The sequence below is a fragment of the Rhamphochromis longiceps genome, linkage group LG15 (assembly GCF_057381845.1).
Source record: "Rhamphochromis longiceps isolate RC_006_pf linkage group LG15, R_longiceps_female_GT1.1, whole genome shotgun sequence".
Taxonomy (NCBI): domain Eukaryota; kingdom Metazoa; phylum Chordata; class Actinopteri; order Cichliformes; family Cichlidae; genus Rhamphochromis; species Rhamphochromis longiceps.
In genome coordinates this window covers 34,125,392-34,141,515 of record NC_140571.1, presented here as the reverse complement: position 1 = coordinate 34,141,515, position 16,124 = coordinate 34,125,392, and the positions used below count along the sequence as shown (strand labels likewise).

At 40.8% G+C, this 16,124-nt stretch overlaps 1 protein-coding gene across 4 annotated transcripts in view; it reads right to left on the bottom strand.

Annotated features, from left to right (window-relative positions):
• The window catches only part of epha7 (eph receptor A7), an 86,499-nt gene that overhangs the window by 55,634 nt on the left and 14,741 nt on the right, over nucleotides 1-16,124 (bottom strand). For all 4 annotated transcript variants that reach the window (XM_085382420.1, XM_085382419.1, XM_085382422.1 and 1 more), the window contains exons 4-5: nucleotides 9,144-9,299; nucleotides 1,779-2,114 (exon numbers count right to left, since the gene is read on the bottom strand). In XM_085382420.1, the coding sequence (XP_085238546.1) occupies nucleotides 1,779-2,114; nucleotides 9,144-9,299 (492 nt within the window). The remainder of the gene's footprint in view (nucleotides 1-1,778; nucleotides 2,115-9,143; nucleotides 9,300-16,124) is intronic.

The window sequence follows — 16,124 nt, the reverse complement described above, 5'->3', positions numbered from 1 at the left end:
GAGTTAAATAGTTGGGTTTCAATGGTAAAATGAAGTCACGTGACACAAACAAACTTCAGTCTCAGTCATTCTATCACTCTGGCACACTTGTTGAAAAAAAAGTCATCTGGGGTTAGATAAATGTTGGACAAATACTGACTTCTTATTAAATATATCACTCAGTTATGCTGTGAATGAAAAAAAAAAACATATTAAACCAGTGCTGATTTTTCCTCTGCACACTTAATTTATTCTTTTCAGTGCAGTCTTCTGTAATTCCAGCCTTCATATTAAAGGTATTATTCTGTCCTGCTGTCCTACCATTGAACAGATGGAGAGGGTCGTCTTGCCATGAAGAACTGCTAACCCTGAATGAATTTGATTAGTCTGGGTTTCAAAGAAGACTTTTAGTATTGCGTCATGGCTGAAATAAAATTTCAGAGACTTTTCCAAACCCAAGCCATAAAACAAAGGCAAAAAAAGCATTTAATATTGAAACATCAAGGAATTAACCAACAAAAGTCGATTCATATAGCCCAAATGCTGTGTTTATAGAGTTAAGGCATGTTAAATGCTGCTACTTACTCAAAATTATGAACATGACAACATCTTGGCAAAGAACACTGCTCTTTTTCACAATAGCTAATGGCCTAATATTCCACCAGGTTAACTGAGTAATTGTGTGTTGTCAACATGCCACGTATAATTACGGGCAAGTCCAAAGGAGCATGTGATTATCCTCCTCCTGGTGTCCTTGTGTCCTTGGCCATTCAACACCCTGGCACATTCTAGCTTAGGTCTCTTTGACAAACCTGGGCACATGCATTCAGCTGATCACCTCTGTCACTAGAGCTTGTATACGAGAAAAGATTCTGCTTTTGATAGCAGACAACAGCAGGCAGGCATTTACAAAGAGAGAAGTGATAAATATGCAGCATTCCTAACGACTAAAATGATGGTGATTTAAAAGCAGCAGGTGTAGTTATCCAGAGAAAGACGTTATATTGGCAGCTAAAGCATCAACACTGTCTTTGCAGTCTTATTTTTTTATTACTACAGTCTTTTGGGCCAACTGTGTTTCACGGATGCTCGAGCATGAAAGAGGAATCTTGTTGAGTGGATCCATAAAAATAATGAATAAAAAAGGCTTAAGAGTTTGTCACTACAAAACACAGCATTTTAATTACGGCTGATTCCCTTGAGAATGAGCTGCAAAGACACGACTAGCTCTTTAGGTACCGCTGGGAGACAGCATCCTTGCTAAGCTAATAGCGTTTGCCACTGTAGTGCTGATATACACATTAAATTAATCTTGGTAATATGCATACTGAAAAATATTATGGATTATATCAGACTGGGACCATTAATGTTAATGGGGAATCATTAACGTAGTTAGCATTTGAGAGGTTTTCAGAATTAATACTGTCAATCGTCACGGTGCTAATGTCAAATGCACTCTTAGTAGGAGCAAAGGCTGAGCTCCGTGCTAGTGGAAGACAAACACTTTTAACTTGAGTTTAAAAGAAATTGTTTCCACATTTTGGGAAAATAATCAGACCATTTGTAAAACAAAGATTTTTCAGAGTTTCTACTTGTTATTGTGTGTGTCAACAGACTATAAACAAACAGGATACAATATTTAAGCGTTAGGTGCTTGATGAGTGTATCTTTAAATAAAGGAAACACTACAAATTTTTTTCCACAGCATTTCCATAAAATTTTAACCAATTAAAACTCACAGTTCAAAGTTGTTTAAATGCAAGACAGCATTATTAAAAATAAATAATAAAATTCTTTACCTGCTTGGCCAGTAGCAATGCTAACTGCAGCAAACAGCCTCTGCGTGCGGCTGAGGTCAGACACCCCGTTGACAGCCTCCACCTCAAAAGTGTAGTTGGCGTGAGCGAGCAGATCCACAGCGGTCACGTAAGTGTCCACTAATCCTGACTGCGCGGGAGAGTATCCCACATTTAGCCCACACGGAACACACTCCTCGGGTTCCCAGCTGCAGCGGCGACATATAACCCTGTAGGTGACGTCGTTGCGACCGCCGGTGTCAGCCGGTGGGCTCCACTCCAGGCTAACTGTGGTCTGGTTGATGTTGTAGACCAGGTTCTGTGGTGCAGAGGGAGGTCCTGTCAGAGGTGGACGCCAAGAAAGCAAGTGAGTGCCAAGGAAAGTGACAGTCAAGCATTTGTACTCGCTGGATATGTACTTTAATTGTTCTCTGAAAAAATAGCTAATAGAGGACGGCCAGCTCCAGCCCCAGATCCAAACACTGACACTCAATTATAATAAGACTCAGATCTAGAAAAAGTCATTCAGGTATAATGAAAGGAAGTGAAGGTCAGGTCAGTGAGAATCCAAGCAGCAGACGATCATTTGACAGATTTCTATGTCTTCCTTTTTTCCTTACTACACCGGCAGCAGCGCACACCTACTTCACTTTTATTTCATTATTTCATTAGCATTGTTGACTCTGTGAAGTGGCAAGTCCAATCCTGATCAATCCAAATAGATCAGGATATAGTACAGCACTGGGTTTTTCTTGGGTTTGTTTGCTTGTTGTTTATTTTGTGGGATTGTGAGGGGGTTTCAAGTCTCCTCTTCCTTTTGTGTTCTCCAGCAATCAAATAAAAATGGCAATATCAGAAGTTCAAACTATCAGTGTTTTATCTCAGAATATTCAGGAGAATATGCATTTTAAGTGCCAACGATTTTGTGACTGCGCTTTAACCAGTTCTGTTTAAATAACTGCTAGCAAATCTGATTATAATTAATCAAGGTATTCACCACTTTCCATTGTTAAAAGCTACAAACATTCTGAAGTTGCCAATGTGTTCACAATGAACAAATTGTCCTATTTTAAATTTGAATCAACCTAAAGTCGTATGGCTGCATTAGCTGTATTAGCTGTAAAACACACATTCATAGCTGGTGATTTGTCCCTGTTAATGCTTTGATTACACAATGATTGTTGGTGACAGCATAAACCTGCTGCTGACATGATTGATGATTGATGCATGGTTTACTCCTCAGACTCAGCAGCAAATCAGAAGCCGTGGAGCCAATATCCCAGCCGCAGACAGTGGCTTTCCAGGGTTTCCTTTGAAAAACTATATCACATAGACAGCAGCACAATAAAACGTAGTGGCTTTCAAGAAGCCTGACTCACCCACAACGTTTATTAACGAGATTTAAACCTGGATTATTACCACCCTGTAACTGTCGCATACCAATCAAATTGATATACTAGAATAACGACTACCTCTGCAGCACTCACAGACCATTTCCCCATAAATATTAACATAACAAGCGAAAAGATTAGCTCATCTTGTAAAACAATGAATAACAAACGGCTGCTTTCATCCTCTCACATTCCAGACTATTGGGTTTTATGGCCCAGGTGCTGACATAAATAAATCCCCCCTGACATAGTAAAGATGATATAACTTGTATTCTTTGTTTATGAATGTTTTAGTGAACATCTTCATTCTGTGCTGTTTTCTTAGGTGACGCTTCGATTCATTCAATTTGTGACATTACCTAACAAAATGGATACGTTCAGTGCAAAACCTATGGACCATCACAAGATTCAAGCTTATTAAATCGGCACTGGGTTGTTTTTCTTTTTTCTACCCATTAGAATCAACAGCTCGACTGAGACGTCTATATTCATGATTACCAGGCGAGATAAGAACCAGGCTATGGGCTGGGAAGATGAAAGAGCCACCTGTGGCAGGTGAAGTGGAGAGGAGTGACTGCCAATAGTGCCACTCGACTTCAGCCTTGGCGCTGACACTCGACCCACACTCTCAATCTTCCTTGTGCACAAAAGGAGGGGGTGTGACTCACGCACGCACACCCCCTCACATGTGCATGCAAACACACTTCCCCAACCTTCCTCCAGACCAGTCCTCAGGGATCTTTTATTCTACCATGATAACATCTCATTTTGCTCGTGCCACTCTCTTTCAGGTCTCAGGTGAAAGTGATGATTTTTTCAGCAACAACAAGCAAAAGGAAATTAGATCAGACTCGCCCTGGATGTGTGTGACCTTTCTGTTTTGTCGTCTTGTTCAGATGCACACTACACTAAGAGCTTTGTCTTTCCCTTATAAACACCTTGCTATATTTCAAATCGAGTAGCAGTGACTAAAACTGTCCTTTCAATGGCTACATTCTGTAAATCTTTTGTAACAGCCAGCCTGTGCGGAGCTACGGAACCAAGCATGCCTTCTATGGGGAGACCCAGTGATAACTTCCTTTGGCTGGCCTGGAAACAGCTCTACTTCATCTGCCCTGCCGTCTCTTTGTTTCTCTGAGTGTACTCTGTCTGCACTCAGAAATACCAAACTCTTCTGGCCTCAGCTTCACCTGCAGCACAGAGCCCACCACTGTCAGCCTGTCTGCTCATCCTTACAGCTCATGGGTTTGTCACTCTCCCTCTTCTTTTTACTCTTTTTTTCTGTCTCTCACTCCCCCACTCTGTCTTATCTTTTCATGTTCTCTCCTCTCACCCCTCCTCCCAGTCAAGTTTCATTTCACGGATTAGCCTGCCACAGCCCCCACAGCCTGAAATGTCTCAATCACTTGCTAGCTGCCCTCCAACTCTGACCAAGCAGCGGTGAGAGTGTTTGTGTAAGTGCGTGCATGTGTCTTGTTCTGTTGCTGGGTTTTTTTTCTGTTTTGGGAGGGTGGGGAGGGGGGTTCTACATAAATATGTACAAGCACACTTTAAATTTCCTCCTACAACATTTGCATGTCAACATGGCACAGATTTTAAAGCAGAAGTTGACATTTTATAGGATAAACAAAAGCCGCTCACTCTAAAAAGCTGTAAGAGGAAAAAGGCTTCGGTTGTGCAAATGCGTCTACAACAGCTATTAAACTACCATATAGAAAGCACAGGATAGTATTAGATGAATTTAGGTCATGTTTCATCTCCACTCGGAGAGAGTTGTAAGACCCAAGTAAATCTGGGCTTAGGAGAGAAGAATCTTCCGCTTATCAGCCTTGAGAGGTGCTCTGGGCTAACTTAACCCTCAACAGCTAATAGCACAGCCTATTACCTGGCTGTGCTCTAATTGGGGAGCTGAGGAGAGAGGAACGGCAGGGGTGAGTGGTATTCAAATCACCCATGAGGTATTCGTCACTCTACAAATGTGCGCTATGACCTTCTGACCTTCCATCTAATGATGCGGCTGCAGTAGAACCTGTTTGAGGGAAGACTAGCATGTAGCAAGAGGAAAAGAGAAGAGGGTTTTTTGGGGCCTCCGACTTCCACTGCCAAGATTTCAATATTGGATTTGCTCCTTTTTGGCTCAAGTATCTGGAGTGTATGATGGCATGTCAACATGAATGACAAATGACTAAGTCTACGTTATAACAATTTATGTTTTGGTGTGTCTCAGATGTACAAATGCAGGGCTCGTGGATTTCACTGTTCAGTTGCTAAAAAGCTTGAACATTTTGTGAGACTACAATGGTGACAAACCTTTCTCTTAGATGTCCTTACACGTGGTAGCGTTTGAGAATATTATTTTATGGAAACAGGCTGTATTTACATAGCCTCCTCTAATTACAGCATGGACCCAAACACATACAGAGATTTACATTGAATTTACATGTGCAGGGCCAGGATGAGAAAAGTGAATAATGGCACGGAATTTAGACGTGCGTCTCGGTCCGAGTTATCGGTTCAGTGAAGTAGATCCAACTCCAATCCTACACATTTTTTTTTAAATCATCCTCTCTGTTCTAACGGCATTAAATGAAAAGTGTAGTTCATTATCTCTCACCTTTTGTTCTTTGAGTAATGACAAAATTGCACACATGACAATGAAGGGCATTTTACCAAAGCCCCATGCCACTAAATGCCTTTATGCCAGGTTTATATCAGGTAACAGCTCTTTCTCTGTCCCCTAGCAACTCTATTTAGAATGGATCCTCAGATGGAATCAACTTGTTGAGGTGTCACATTTAAGAGGAGTGGGTGGGGGGTAAGGGTGGGAGAAGGAAACGAGTCACAAATGCTCCTTTCAGTCCCTGCTTGCACCAGCACCGCTCACAGCTGTTGCATGATTGATGCCCAGTACTCTGACCTGTCAACAACTCCACTGTGTGCTATGCCTCTGGAGAAAAAGGCTCCTGATGGTCTTCCACACACGCACACACACACACACACACACACACACACACACACACACACACACATATGTATGTATGTATGTATATATATATATATATAATGTATACACACACACATATATGTATGTATATATATATATAATGTATATATATATATACACACACGTATATGTATATTTGCATATGAATAGCGTGGACAAATATTCAACAAACAAAAGCATGTCTTTATACCACCCCCCTCTTAGCAAATACCACATGGGAAACAGTGTTTTTGAGGCTGTGTTTTTGGAACTTGTTCCCTCATCTTTATTCAACATGGATTTGGCTTTTCATGTCCCCATATTACATCTTTATCTCATTTCCTCTCAAATCCTCATAGACACATCCTTAATCTCTGTGTGCCAGAGATCCATCTCACTGTTTTACCAAGGCCTACAATACGATAGCTTATTATAAGCAAACTCTTATTATAAAAAAAAAAAAAATCTGTCAATCAAGCTATTTATTCAGGCAGTGCAAATTCATTTTCAATTACTATTCACTCGTGGTCTGGATAAGGCTTAAAAAAAGAAAATCATAGTGACTATTGGTCACAGTGACTTAATCCAACAATGAATGAGGAAATGCACGTACAAAGCTGTAAAAAAATTGTGCTGCGTAAATGAGGAGGAGGAAGTCAAAAATACATATTTACATATAATGGTATGGGGTCACTAAGTGTAGACCCAAAGTTAATGAAAATGAATAATGGAAAGTGTGCAATAGGCAACTTCAGTAATTACTTCGGTACTTGGCCAAGGTGATTGCCCAAATGGGAACAGCCAGAGGACACTCAAAAAAAGTAGGAACTTTCCCCTGTTCTGTGTGTCCTGCTCTCGATCGGTTCAGTCGGGGATGTTAGAGTGAAACATTAACGTCCGATTAGGATGGTTGGAGAATAGAGTAATGGACCTGTCTTTTAGAACAAGATCTATATGGTTGCCTCCGTGCTACATGGAAAGATTGGTGGTTTGTGGTCTGGAGTTAAGTCCTTGTCTTTACAGTGCATTTACAGTGACATGCCTAGTTTAGTTTAGTTCTCAAGCTCCACCAACACCATACTTCAGATTTGGCCATTATTAGGTTAATATTGTGCAGTCTTAACCTTACATTTTACTTGACAGCAGGTAGGTAGGTCAGCAGCAGATTTTAGGTGCATTTTGCCTCATATTCTGTAGCAGTTAGCCTCTTGTATCCAATTCTTTTTGAGAATCAAGCTGTGATTGTTATTTCCCTTTTTGAACAAATAGGAAATGACAATTCCCATTTTTACACGGGAATAAGGGAAAAATTTGCTTGTGGCTCTTATTAACCTCGTGTTCCCACCACCCCTGTCGTTGGATTTGGATGTGTGTACTCAAAAACAAATTTGCTATTCATTGTTTGACATCCAAGACACTGAGAGCGGAGATTTATGGGGGGTCTCTAGGAGTTCTGGGGTCCTGAGGCAATTGCAGTAAATCATCCTTGGAAATGACATGAGCCACATACTAATAAAACCAGCAACTTTAAAAGCAGCCATTTATAATTTAAGTGCGTCAAATACTTTTATCAATGACTCAGTATCATTTGTTGTTGATGTTGTAGCTTGTGTCACACCAATTTAGTGTGCAAGAGTAAGAGTGGTATGCAGCAGCTGTAGCCAGTAATATCTAACATATGATTTTTTTGAGTATTCTAGCTTTTGAAAGTGCACTTAATTACCACTATATTACTATATGGACTGCATACTCAGACACACCCTCTTGGCAATGTAAATACAGTACTGTATGTTGAAATAGATGGAAAGGCTTTCGCGGCAGGCAGAGACAGAGGCTCTGCTCAATGAGCCTGAGCTTTTAAAGACGCCCATAAATAACAAAGAATCCTTTTGTCATATGGAATTTGCAACATTAAATCTTAACTCCAATCCCTTAAATCCCTGTTTTGATTCTCTGATTTAATGCGTAGAGAAGCCAATGCAATGGTATAAAATTCTTTGTATTTGCATAATAACTATCTCTCTCTCTCTCTCGCTCGCTCTCTCTCTCTCTCTCTCTCTCTCTCTCTCTCTCTCTCTCTCTCTCTCTCTCTCTCTCTCTCTCTCTCACACACACACACACACACACACACACACACACACACACACACACACACACAGACACACACACACACACACACTTAGATATTAGATATTCTGACTTGGCCTACTTTAGGTGCGCAGCAAAAATGCAATGCTGTTCAGGATGTTGACTGGGCATGCAAATTGTCCAACACATGCACAAAGCATTTTAAAATGTTAACTTATCAGGTCTCCTTAATAGAAACAGCAAAGGAAGAACAGCACAAGTGTAAATCTAACAGCCAGAAGACTGTGAACCTGTGCAGTGATACATTATCAGCAGAAAGAAGGCACACAGATAAGGTGCACAGATTATGTTTAGGGATCCAGTTTACCTCCAGAGATAAAGCACAGTGCTAACATGGCCTTCTCCCATGCACAGTAGCTCAAAGCAAAGGAGAAAAAATAAGAAAATAAATACACATCCAGTAGTAGCACTTTGAAAAAAAAACATGTTTGAGAACAGCTCTGGAAGCAAATGAGCCCCACCCATTCAAACTGCATCCCCCAGCCTGTGTAAATAAGCCATCGATGGCTGTCACAGAGCTGTTACACTGGCCAGGACAAATGAAGATGCAGGTTGCTGCATGGGCTGCCACTGCCGACCGTAATTGCAATCTTTCAGACGGGAAATGGCAAATTGCTCCTGTCATCATTAGCAACCAGCTAAGACACAAAACAGACACGCAAGCTTGCAAACATAATTTGCAGAGGAACTGCTATGGAACACATCTGGGGCTTTCATGAGGCCACTGCAGGCTGACTGAACAGGACTAAATCAGGCTCTGGAGTGTGTTGTTTTTCCACTTGCATTAGTAGCTGTTTAAATGCATGTGATCTGTGCTGCGTTTATACAGCAGCATGGCAGACTTACTTGTGCACGCCACAGACGGAGGGTCAGAGAGTGCTCGGTAGTAGCCGTCCTCACAGTCACAGCGCCAGGAGCCTTCGCGGTCATTGAAGCTATGCACCGGACAGCGAGAGCACTGAAGGTCCTGCGAGGAAGACTTGTAGAAACCCCGACCACATGCTGTGCGGAAGGAAGCGAAAAAAACACTGAATCAAAAACACAGTGTGAAGTGTAGAAGTCTGGCGATCTGCAGGTTATTTTCTTCATAAACTAATGAATACATTTCCTGTACAGAATGTCAGGAAACGCTCAGAAAGGTCTTAATAATGCTCTGCTGCCCAGGGCAACAGCTGCAGTGCTTCAGGTGTTTTATTTTGTCCAACCAGCAGTAAAAACAGAGAACAGACCGTATTGTTATCACATTTAAATAGATAGCAAATATGTGGCTTTAAAAATAACGAGTAATCTAAACAGCTGACAGTTAATAATGTTTAACTCTTTCAAACAAACTAAAACAGGTGACTGGATGGAGACTGACTCATCAGTAAGATTAGAAAAGTGTTATATAAATGCAAGTACAGCCTGTGCCTATCTGTTTGTGCCTGTGCTTTGCACATGCAAGCAGATGATGTAAGAAAATGTAACAATAAACAATTTATAATCCATTTCCTTCGGAACTAATTGAGATTAAACCAGAGATTTTTAGGTTTGGGAGGGGTAGTGATAATTGCACCTGAGATGTCTCACACAAATCCCACGCATGCAATGTTTCCTACCTTTGCTTTGAATGCACAGACTAGTTTGTAATAAGTATGTTTTGTGAACAGTATAAGTATACTGCATCTTTGCTCACTTGGCTACAAAAATCAGCCTTTTTTCATAATCTTTTCAGTCTTTGTCATTGGATTGGAAGAGCTCTCTCACTCTCTCTCTATACATCTCTGCTGTGTGAGCAAACAGTAAAGCTTCAGAGTGTGACAGAGTGGACAGTGGGAGAAGAAAAAGTGAAATGTTTTCTGCTGCTTCCAACTTTTTTCTCTGAATGATCATTTTACATAGAAACACCCTTCCCCTCCTCTTCGTCCTTCCTCACTTGCAGGTTTGATTATTCGTTGTAGATTACTATTGAAGCTCCAAAGCCTATAAAATTGTATTTCAAGGCAGTACTAGATATATGATATCTAATATCCAAGACTGGAAAGCAAAGGTAGCTACACATTAATTTAAAAGACTGGGCTTTGCTCTCTGATCTCCTCAGCGGACTGATTTCCAACTATATTTGCAGTTCAAAAACTTCCATATGAATCACAGATACCAGTTTAGAGTTATGTCCGGGATTAGGTGATTGATTTTTACCCGTCATCACCAAGGTTGTGTGATCAGTTGTAATATCAGATATAGAATAATTATTCAAACTTGACAGTACTGAGCTATATTACCACCAGACAAGACATTAAAATGACCATCTGCGACAAGTAACTATAATTCTGCATTGTGCTAATATAGACAGGCAGACAGGCAGACAGATAGACAGATAGATAGATAGATAGATAGATAGATAGATAGATAGATAGATAGATAGATAGATAGATAGATAGATAGATAGATAGATAGATAGATACTACTTTTTATACAGCACTATATACATATTAAGGTTAGGGGGACTTAGGCCTCTGAGAGTTAACATAATCAATTATATGTCTGACAATGCAAACAACTCCTGAGTAACATACTGCATAATCCATTAAAGACAAGGTATGAGATATAACCTGTCACCATCCCCAACCATAAAGTCGACAGCTCTCTGAAATTCTCAGAATTTGATTTGCTATGTCCCAGCTGAGCCAGGTTCACACAGGATCATATTCACTGATGATCTCAGCAGTCATTACAAATCACTGAATGTCTCGAGGTGATATTAGTCCTGTGCAAACAGAGCCTCAAAGAGTCTTAGCTTCATAGCTGAATTCCCATCATGGAGGGGGCATGACAGAACAAACCACTGCGTTCACATCTCGATGCAGCCAGAATTTGAGCGAGCCTGCCCCCTCGGGCTTCATCAAGCAGGCTTAGCTGTGAAACGGCACTGCAAATCTCAAGTTGAAGCTTTTGCCCAGAGATGAACTCCTACCTGAGAGGGAAATAACAAGACCATTTTTATTCCGATGAATCCACAGGTCAGCGAAGGGGTTTCACTTGTTTACAACAGCTCATATTTGTAAGAGGAAATATTCTTCAGTAGACAGATAAGAACATGTACTGTATCAAGCTCGAGCAAATTGATCATTTCAGTGCTTCACCTCTGACCGAGCAGGTAAGCAAAGAAGGCTGCTGATATGACTGATCGCTATTTGTGTTGTGGGGTATTAAGAATGATGCGCCTAACCCTAACTAATTCACACATACAAAATGATTTTCTGGTTCCAAGTAATGCCACCAGTTATAGTGACTCATACCAACCCAGTGAGAAACACACAGGTGGTGTCGGAGAGGCGGATGCTGTCCAAGATAAAGACAATGTTGGATAACACCTCCCGCCCACTCCATGACATGTTGGTCAGTCACAGGAGCTCGTTCAGTGAGAGACTGAGATTACCGAAAAGCACCACTGAACGACACAGGAAATCATTCCTGCCTGTGGCCATCTCCCTGTACAACGCATCCACTTAACACACTGTTTGCTGCTACAACTACACATGTTTCTTTTCCAAATATTTATTTATAAGTGACTTATGTATGTATGTATGTATATATATGTATATATTGTACTATTCTTAGTTAGCGTATTGTCTGTCTTGTCTTAATGTTGGTTTAAAATGGAGCACTGTAACAAAAAATAATTTCCCCCAGGGATCAATAAAGTATTCTGATTCTGATTCTGATTCATGAGCCACGGGGGGAAATGAGCGATGATTTTCATGCTTGCTGCCCCTATTCCAAATCTTGATTCTGTTCCGCTAGCTTTTTCTTTCTTTCTTTCTTTCTTTTAATTTCCTTTGGCCAACGTCTCTTGAGACAGATTTGTAATAAGGAAGACAGATAAATCAGAGTTTTCTGGTTTTAACACTTCCAATGCAGCATGAAAAAGAGGCCAAGGCTCAGGGTATCCCCATTTCAGCTACATGAAAGCCCTGTCATTCTCTATTTATCAAGGTGCCACAGTTTTGTGAAACAAAGGTTTTTTTTTGTTGTTTTCCCAAGATGAAAAACAACATGATTTTATCTTTAATCTTTTTTTCTTTACCTTTTTTGGCCAGTAATTGAAAACAGAACCATGAAAAGGCTGGCAGCAGTGGGCCTTTAATGCTGACCAGGCAAAACATATCAATGGAAGTGTTTAATCTTCATATGTAAGTTCTTCATTGTTGTTGATGTTGTTTTAATGTACTGTTCTCATGACAACACTTGACTTACAGCAGAATAAACCGTGTCTAGTACCTGATCCTCAGTGTAAACACTCCCCATAAATGCTGATAATGATGCTTTCTACAGCAGATTCAAAACTGCTAGATCTCAGCGCCTTTGCTCAGCATGCTGGGATTTTTAACATTCTGATAAGCCAGCGTGTCTGTTTGCCTTTGGTTTCTGAGAGCTCAACTGCTGGGTGGCCTGTGTGCAGAGGGGGAAACACCCAGCTTGGACTGAGACCCCCACAGCCACCTCCCTCCCCTCCAGAGTACAGAATAACAATGCGGGCCTTCAAAGAGGACAGTTTTCAAAATTAAACACTGGATAACTCGTTTATTGTAACGTGACTCACATGTTAATGTTACAGTGTTTCTTATCAGTTAGAATTTATTACTGATTCTAGTTCCCAAATTCAAGGTGTTGGTAGTTGAACATGTTCTGAGGTTATAACAGTATTTTTACACATTTTCTGACATATATATTTATATACTGACAGAGTAATACGTAATGCCCATTGTAAAAGTAATCCCTGACTCTTCAGTCTGTGTGATTTCATAGAGAGGCGCTATCGTAAATATAGTCATGTGAAGCGCAGAGCTCTGTCTGTGAGCGCAGCAGTCTCACTCAGCTGCTGTAACTGTTAGAGGCAAACAAGCACAAAAAGGTGAGAGGAGCTCAAATGTGAGCAAAAATCATAATGTGTTCCCTCTATACTTACATCTAAACATTTAACTATATTTAACCTCATTATGAGATTTTATATAAACTTACTAACCACTTAACCTGTTTGGGTTTCTTCCAAAACTCACAGCAAAATGCCTCACAATACACTCCAAACATTTTCCTGAACCACCGTATAAAAATGTCAGCCCATGTTTATAATCCATCAAAGCTGAAAGTTTTGTTTTAAAAGTCTGTTTCTTAATATTCTTTGAATGGTTTATTAATGTTTTATCAAGGCCTCTAAGTAAATGCCATGGTCAACACACTGGCACTTTTCCAACTGTATCATAGAAATTCCCATAGAGACTGACCTGAGCGCTTGTGCCTCCAGTCCATCTGCACTGCGTATGCCAGGTTACAAAAAACTGTGAGGTGCATCACAAGGCAAAACAATACCAAGGGACACTGCACCACACTGCACTGATGACAACAGCAAGCATAAACTGCCTGTTAAGCTAGATCTAGACTTCTGGAGGAAATCTATGGCGTAACTGGAAACACCTTTTTAACCCTATGCTGCAGCTACACTGTACGCCATTCAAGTCATTGCGGGCAGCATCGACCTGACAAGTGGTTACATTTTTCAAGAGGTGCATGTCAGGTTATGTGGAAGGCTATGGCATAGGGTTAAAAGGACTTCCCGGGTACAATTTAAGTCGTAATGTAGACACCGACAGATGTCCAAATCATGCATCAATGTATCTCTAAATTCTCTGGATTTAATTTTTATTTCTTTTTGCTTCATGTTGAAGTCCATTGCAATAACCCCCTCCCTTTAGTAGCACTGTGTACAATGCAGCATTGCCCAACTTGACCTTAACAGAAACTAGAAAATAGAGACTTAATGCTCAAGAAAAAGTTTCTCTTCTCCCTTACTCGTTGGGAGTATATTTCTACCCGTACCTAATGGACTACCTAACCAAGGAAGCAAATCAAGACTCTAAAAATAGCAACTACAGGATGTGAAGAGGACATTAACATTTTAGGTGGACACTACGGTCCTAATGTGGGCTTTTACCAGTCTTCAACAAGTAATTCTGTAGCGCTATCCTCCACATGAAAAAGTAACAGTAAAAGGGTTTAAGTATGTCAAATGTGGACAGAGGAGATCCTGATCAAACTACAAAAATAATTCCCAATTTTTTTCTTTTTTGTAATAACCTCAACTTGCATTTTGTGCTCGGGACTTGGTTCGGTTTCTCTGCTTTTGTTTCTTTTCAGTGACAACCCGTGTGTTTACCAGTGTGCCTGATCAGGTTTGGCACCCATAAGCATTTACAGAAGCAACAAGGCAGCAAATGAGGCCTCAAAATCGAATGCCTGTATGACATGGGCAACTAAGTGGTTCTGCAGCTCTTCCCATCACTAGCAGCGAGATGAGTGACAAGTACAAACACAGCCATCCTATCCCAACTTTCCTGTCCCAGCAGCAGCACGGTGACTCATTGCTGGCAAGTTCCCTTTTTCCTGGCACCAGATGCCAAAGAGAGACATTCTTATTTGGGAAGATAGTGAGTGAGACATTCTTTCTCCACTGACCCTCCAGCAACACTTTCTTTGGAAGGATATAGCTGTGAAGCAATTATACTGAGTCTGTTCACCAAGTAGCTTTCTTAACTGACAATGTGACTGACACCTTAGTGGCAAACACTGACACCCAAACATGTAAAAACACTGCACAAACTCTGGACTCTGTTCACTTTACAACTTGCAGTGACTTTGACAAGGCGACTCGCAGTCCGTCGTGTAATTACATTTGTAGGGATGAAGTGTTTTAGAGAGACTCTTTGGGGAAGGGCCCATTTATGTAAGTCTGATTTTCTTCTTGCGCAGATAAAGGCTGAGTGCCAGCTTGACACAGGGCCCGTTAAAGAAGCTGAGCAGCAGACACAACAGCAAGCCTATTTACGACTCTAAGAAATTAGCTAGTCCTTAGAGAACTGGGCTGAGGTTTAGCACAAAGAAAGAGCGAGAGAGAGAAAAGTCTTACATTCCAGTCGGTTCCTCGGGTGTATACAGAGCCAGCATCTGTAATTTCCTATCCAGTGGTCAAGAAGTTTCATTCAGTGATGTGATTTGGGGGGGGGGGGGGCAAGCTGCAGTCAGCAATTTTACACAGAGCAAGGAAGAGGGGCATGACAAAGGAAAGGTCCTCGGAGAGGTGGGGTGTAGATAATCAAACACTCTTGTGACTTTAGCGTCTCTATCAGGGCAGACACTGGCCCAGAGCGTAAACCAAAGTCTCCTTATCTTATTCAGACACACATATACAAGAGAAGACAGGGGAACAGATTTCTGTATTTTTCCAATTTCTCAGTTTATTCCTTTTCCCTTTAAGTTGAGCTTCTTAACATTCCTGAATTACATCCAATTTTTCTCAGGCTTCAGCAGTGTCATGACACTCTGGGTGACAGACGGGGGTGTGGGGGTGGTAGTGGCTCCTTATTCGGCAGCCTGACATATCCCTCTTTGGCCAAAATAGAAAATGGTTATTTTTCTCTCCACTTAATCTTCTGACTTTGATGACAAACTGAAATTGAAATTCGGCCCTTTAGTGCTTTTCCTGGGTTTGTTTTTTGTGCTGTGTTTGCATTGGCTGACTGGTAAAGTGCCAACTGAAATGAGTCTCTGAGATCAATAATTAAAAAGAGCAAAGTATCAACAGCTGGTCAAAATCTGACAGAGTTTTGTTTGAGGTAACTTTGGAAGTGCAGCATTATATACATGTTGTGTTACTATGCAGGCACTCGGAGTTTCATTTAGGATGAAGTACAAAAACCCATGTGATTGTTTAATTATTGATGCACAAAAAATATTCCGAGCAAAACAGATCTGAAATGAGGATTTATACAAGAAGACAGAGAGGCAGAGTGT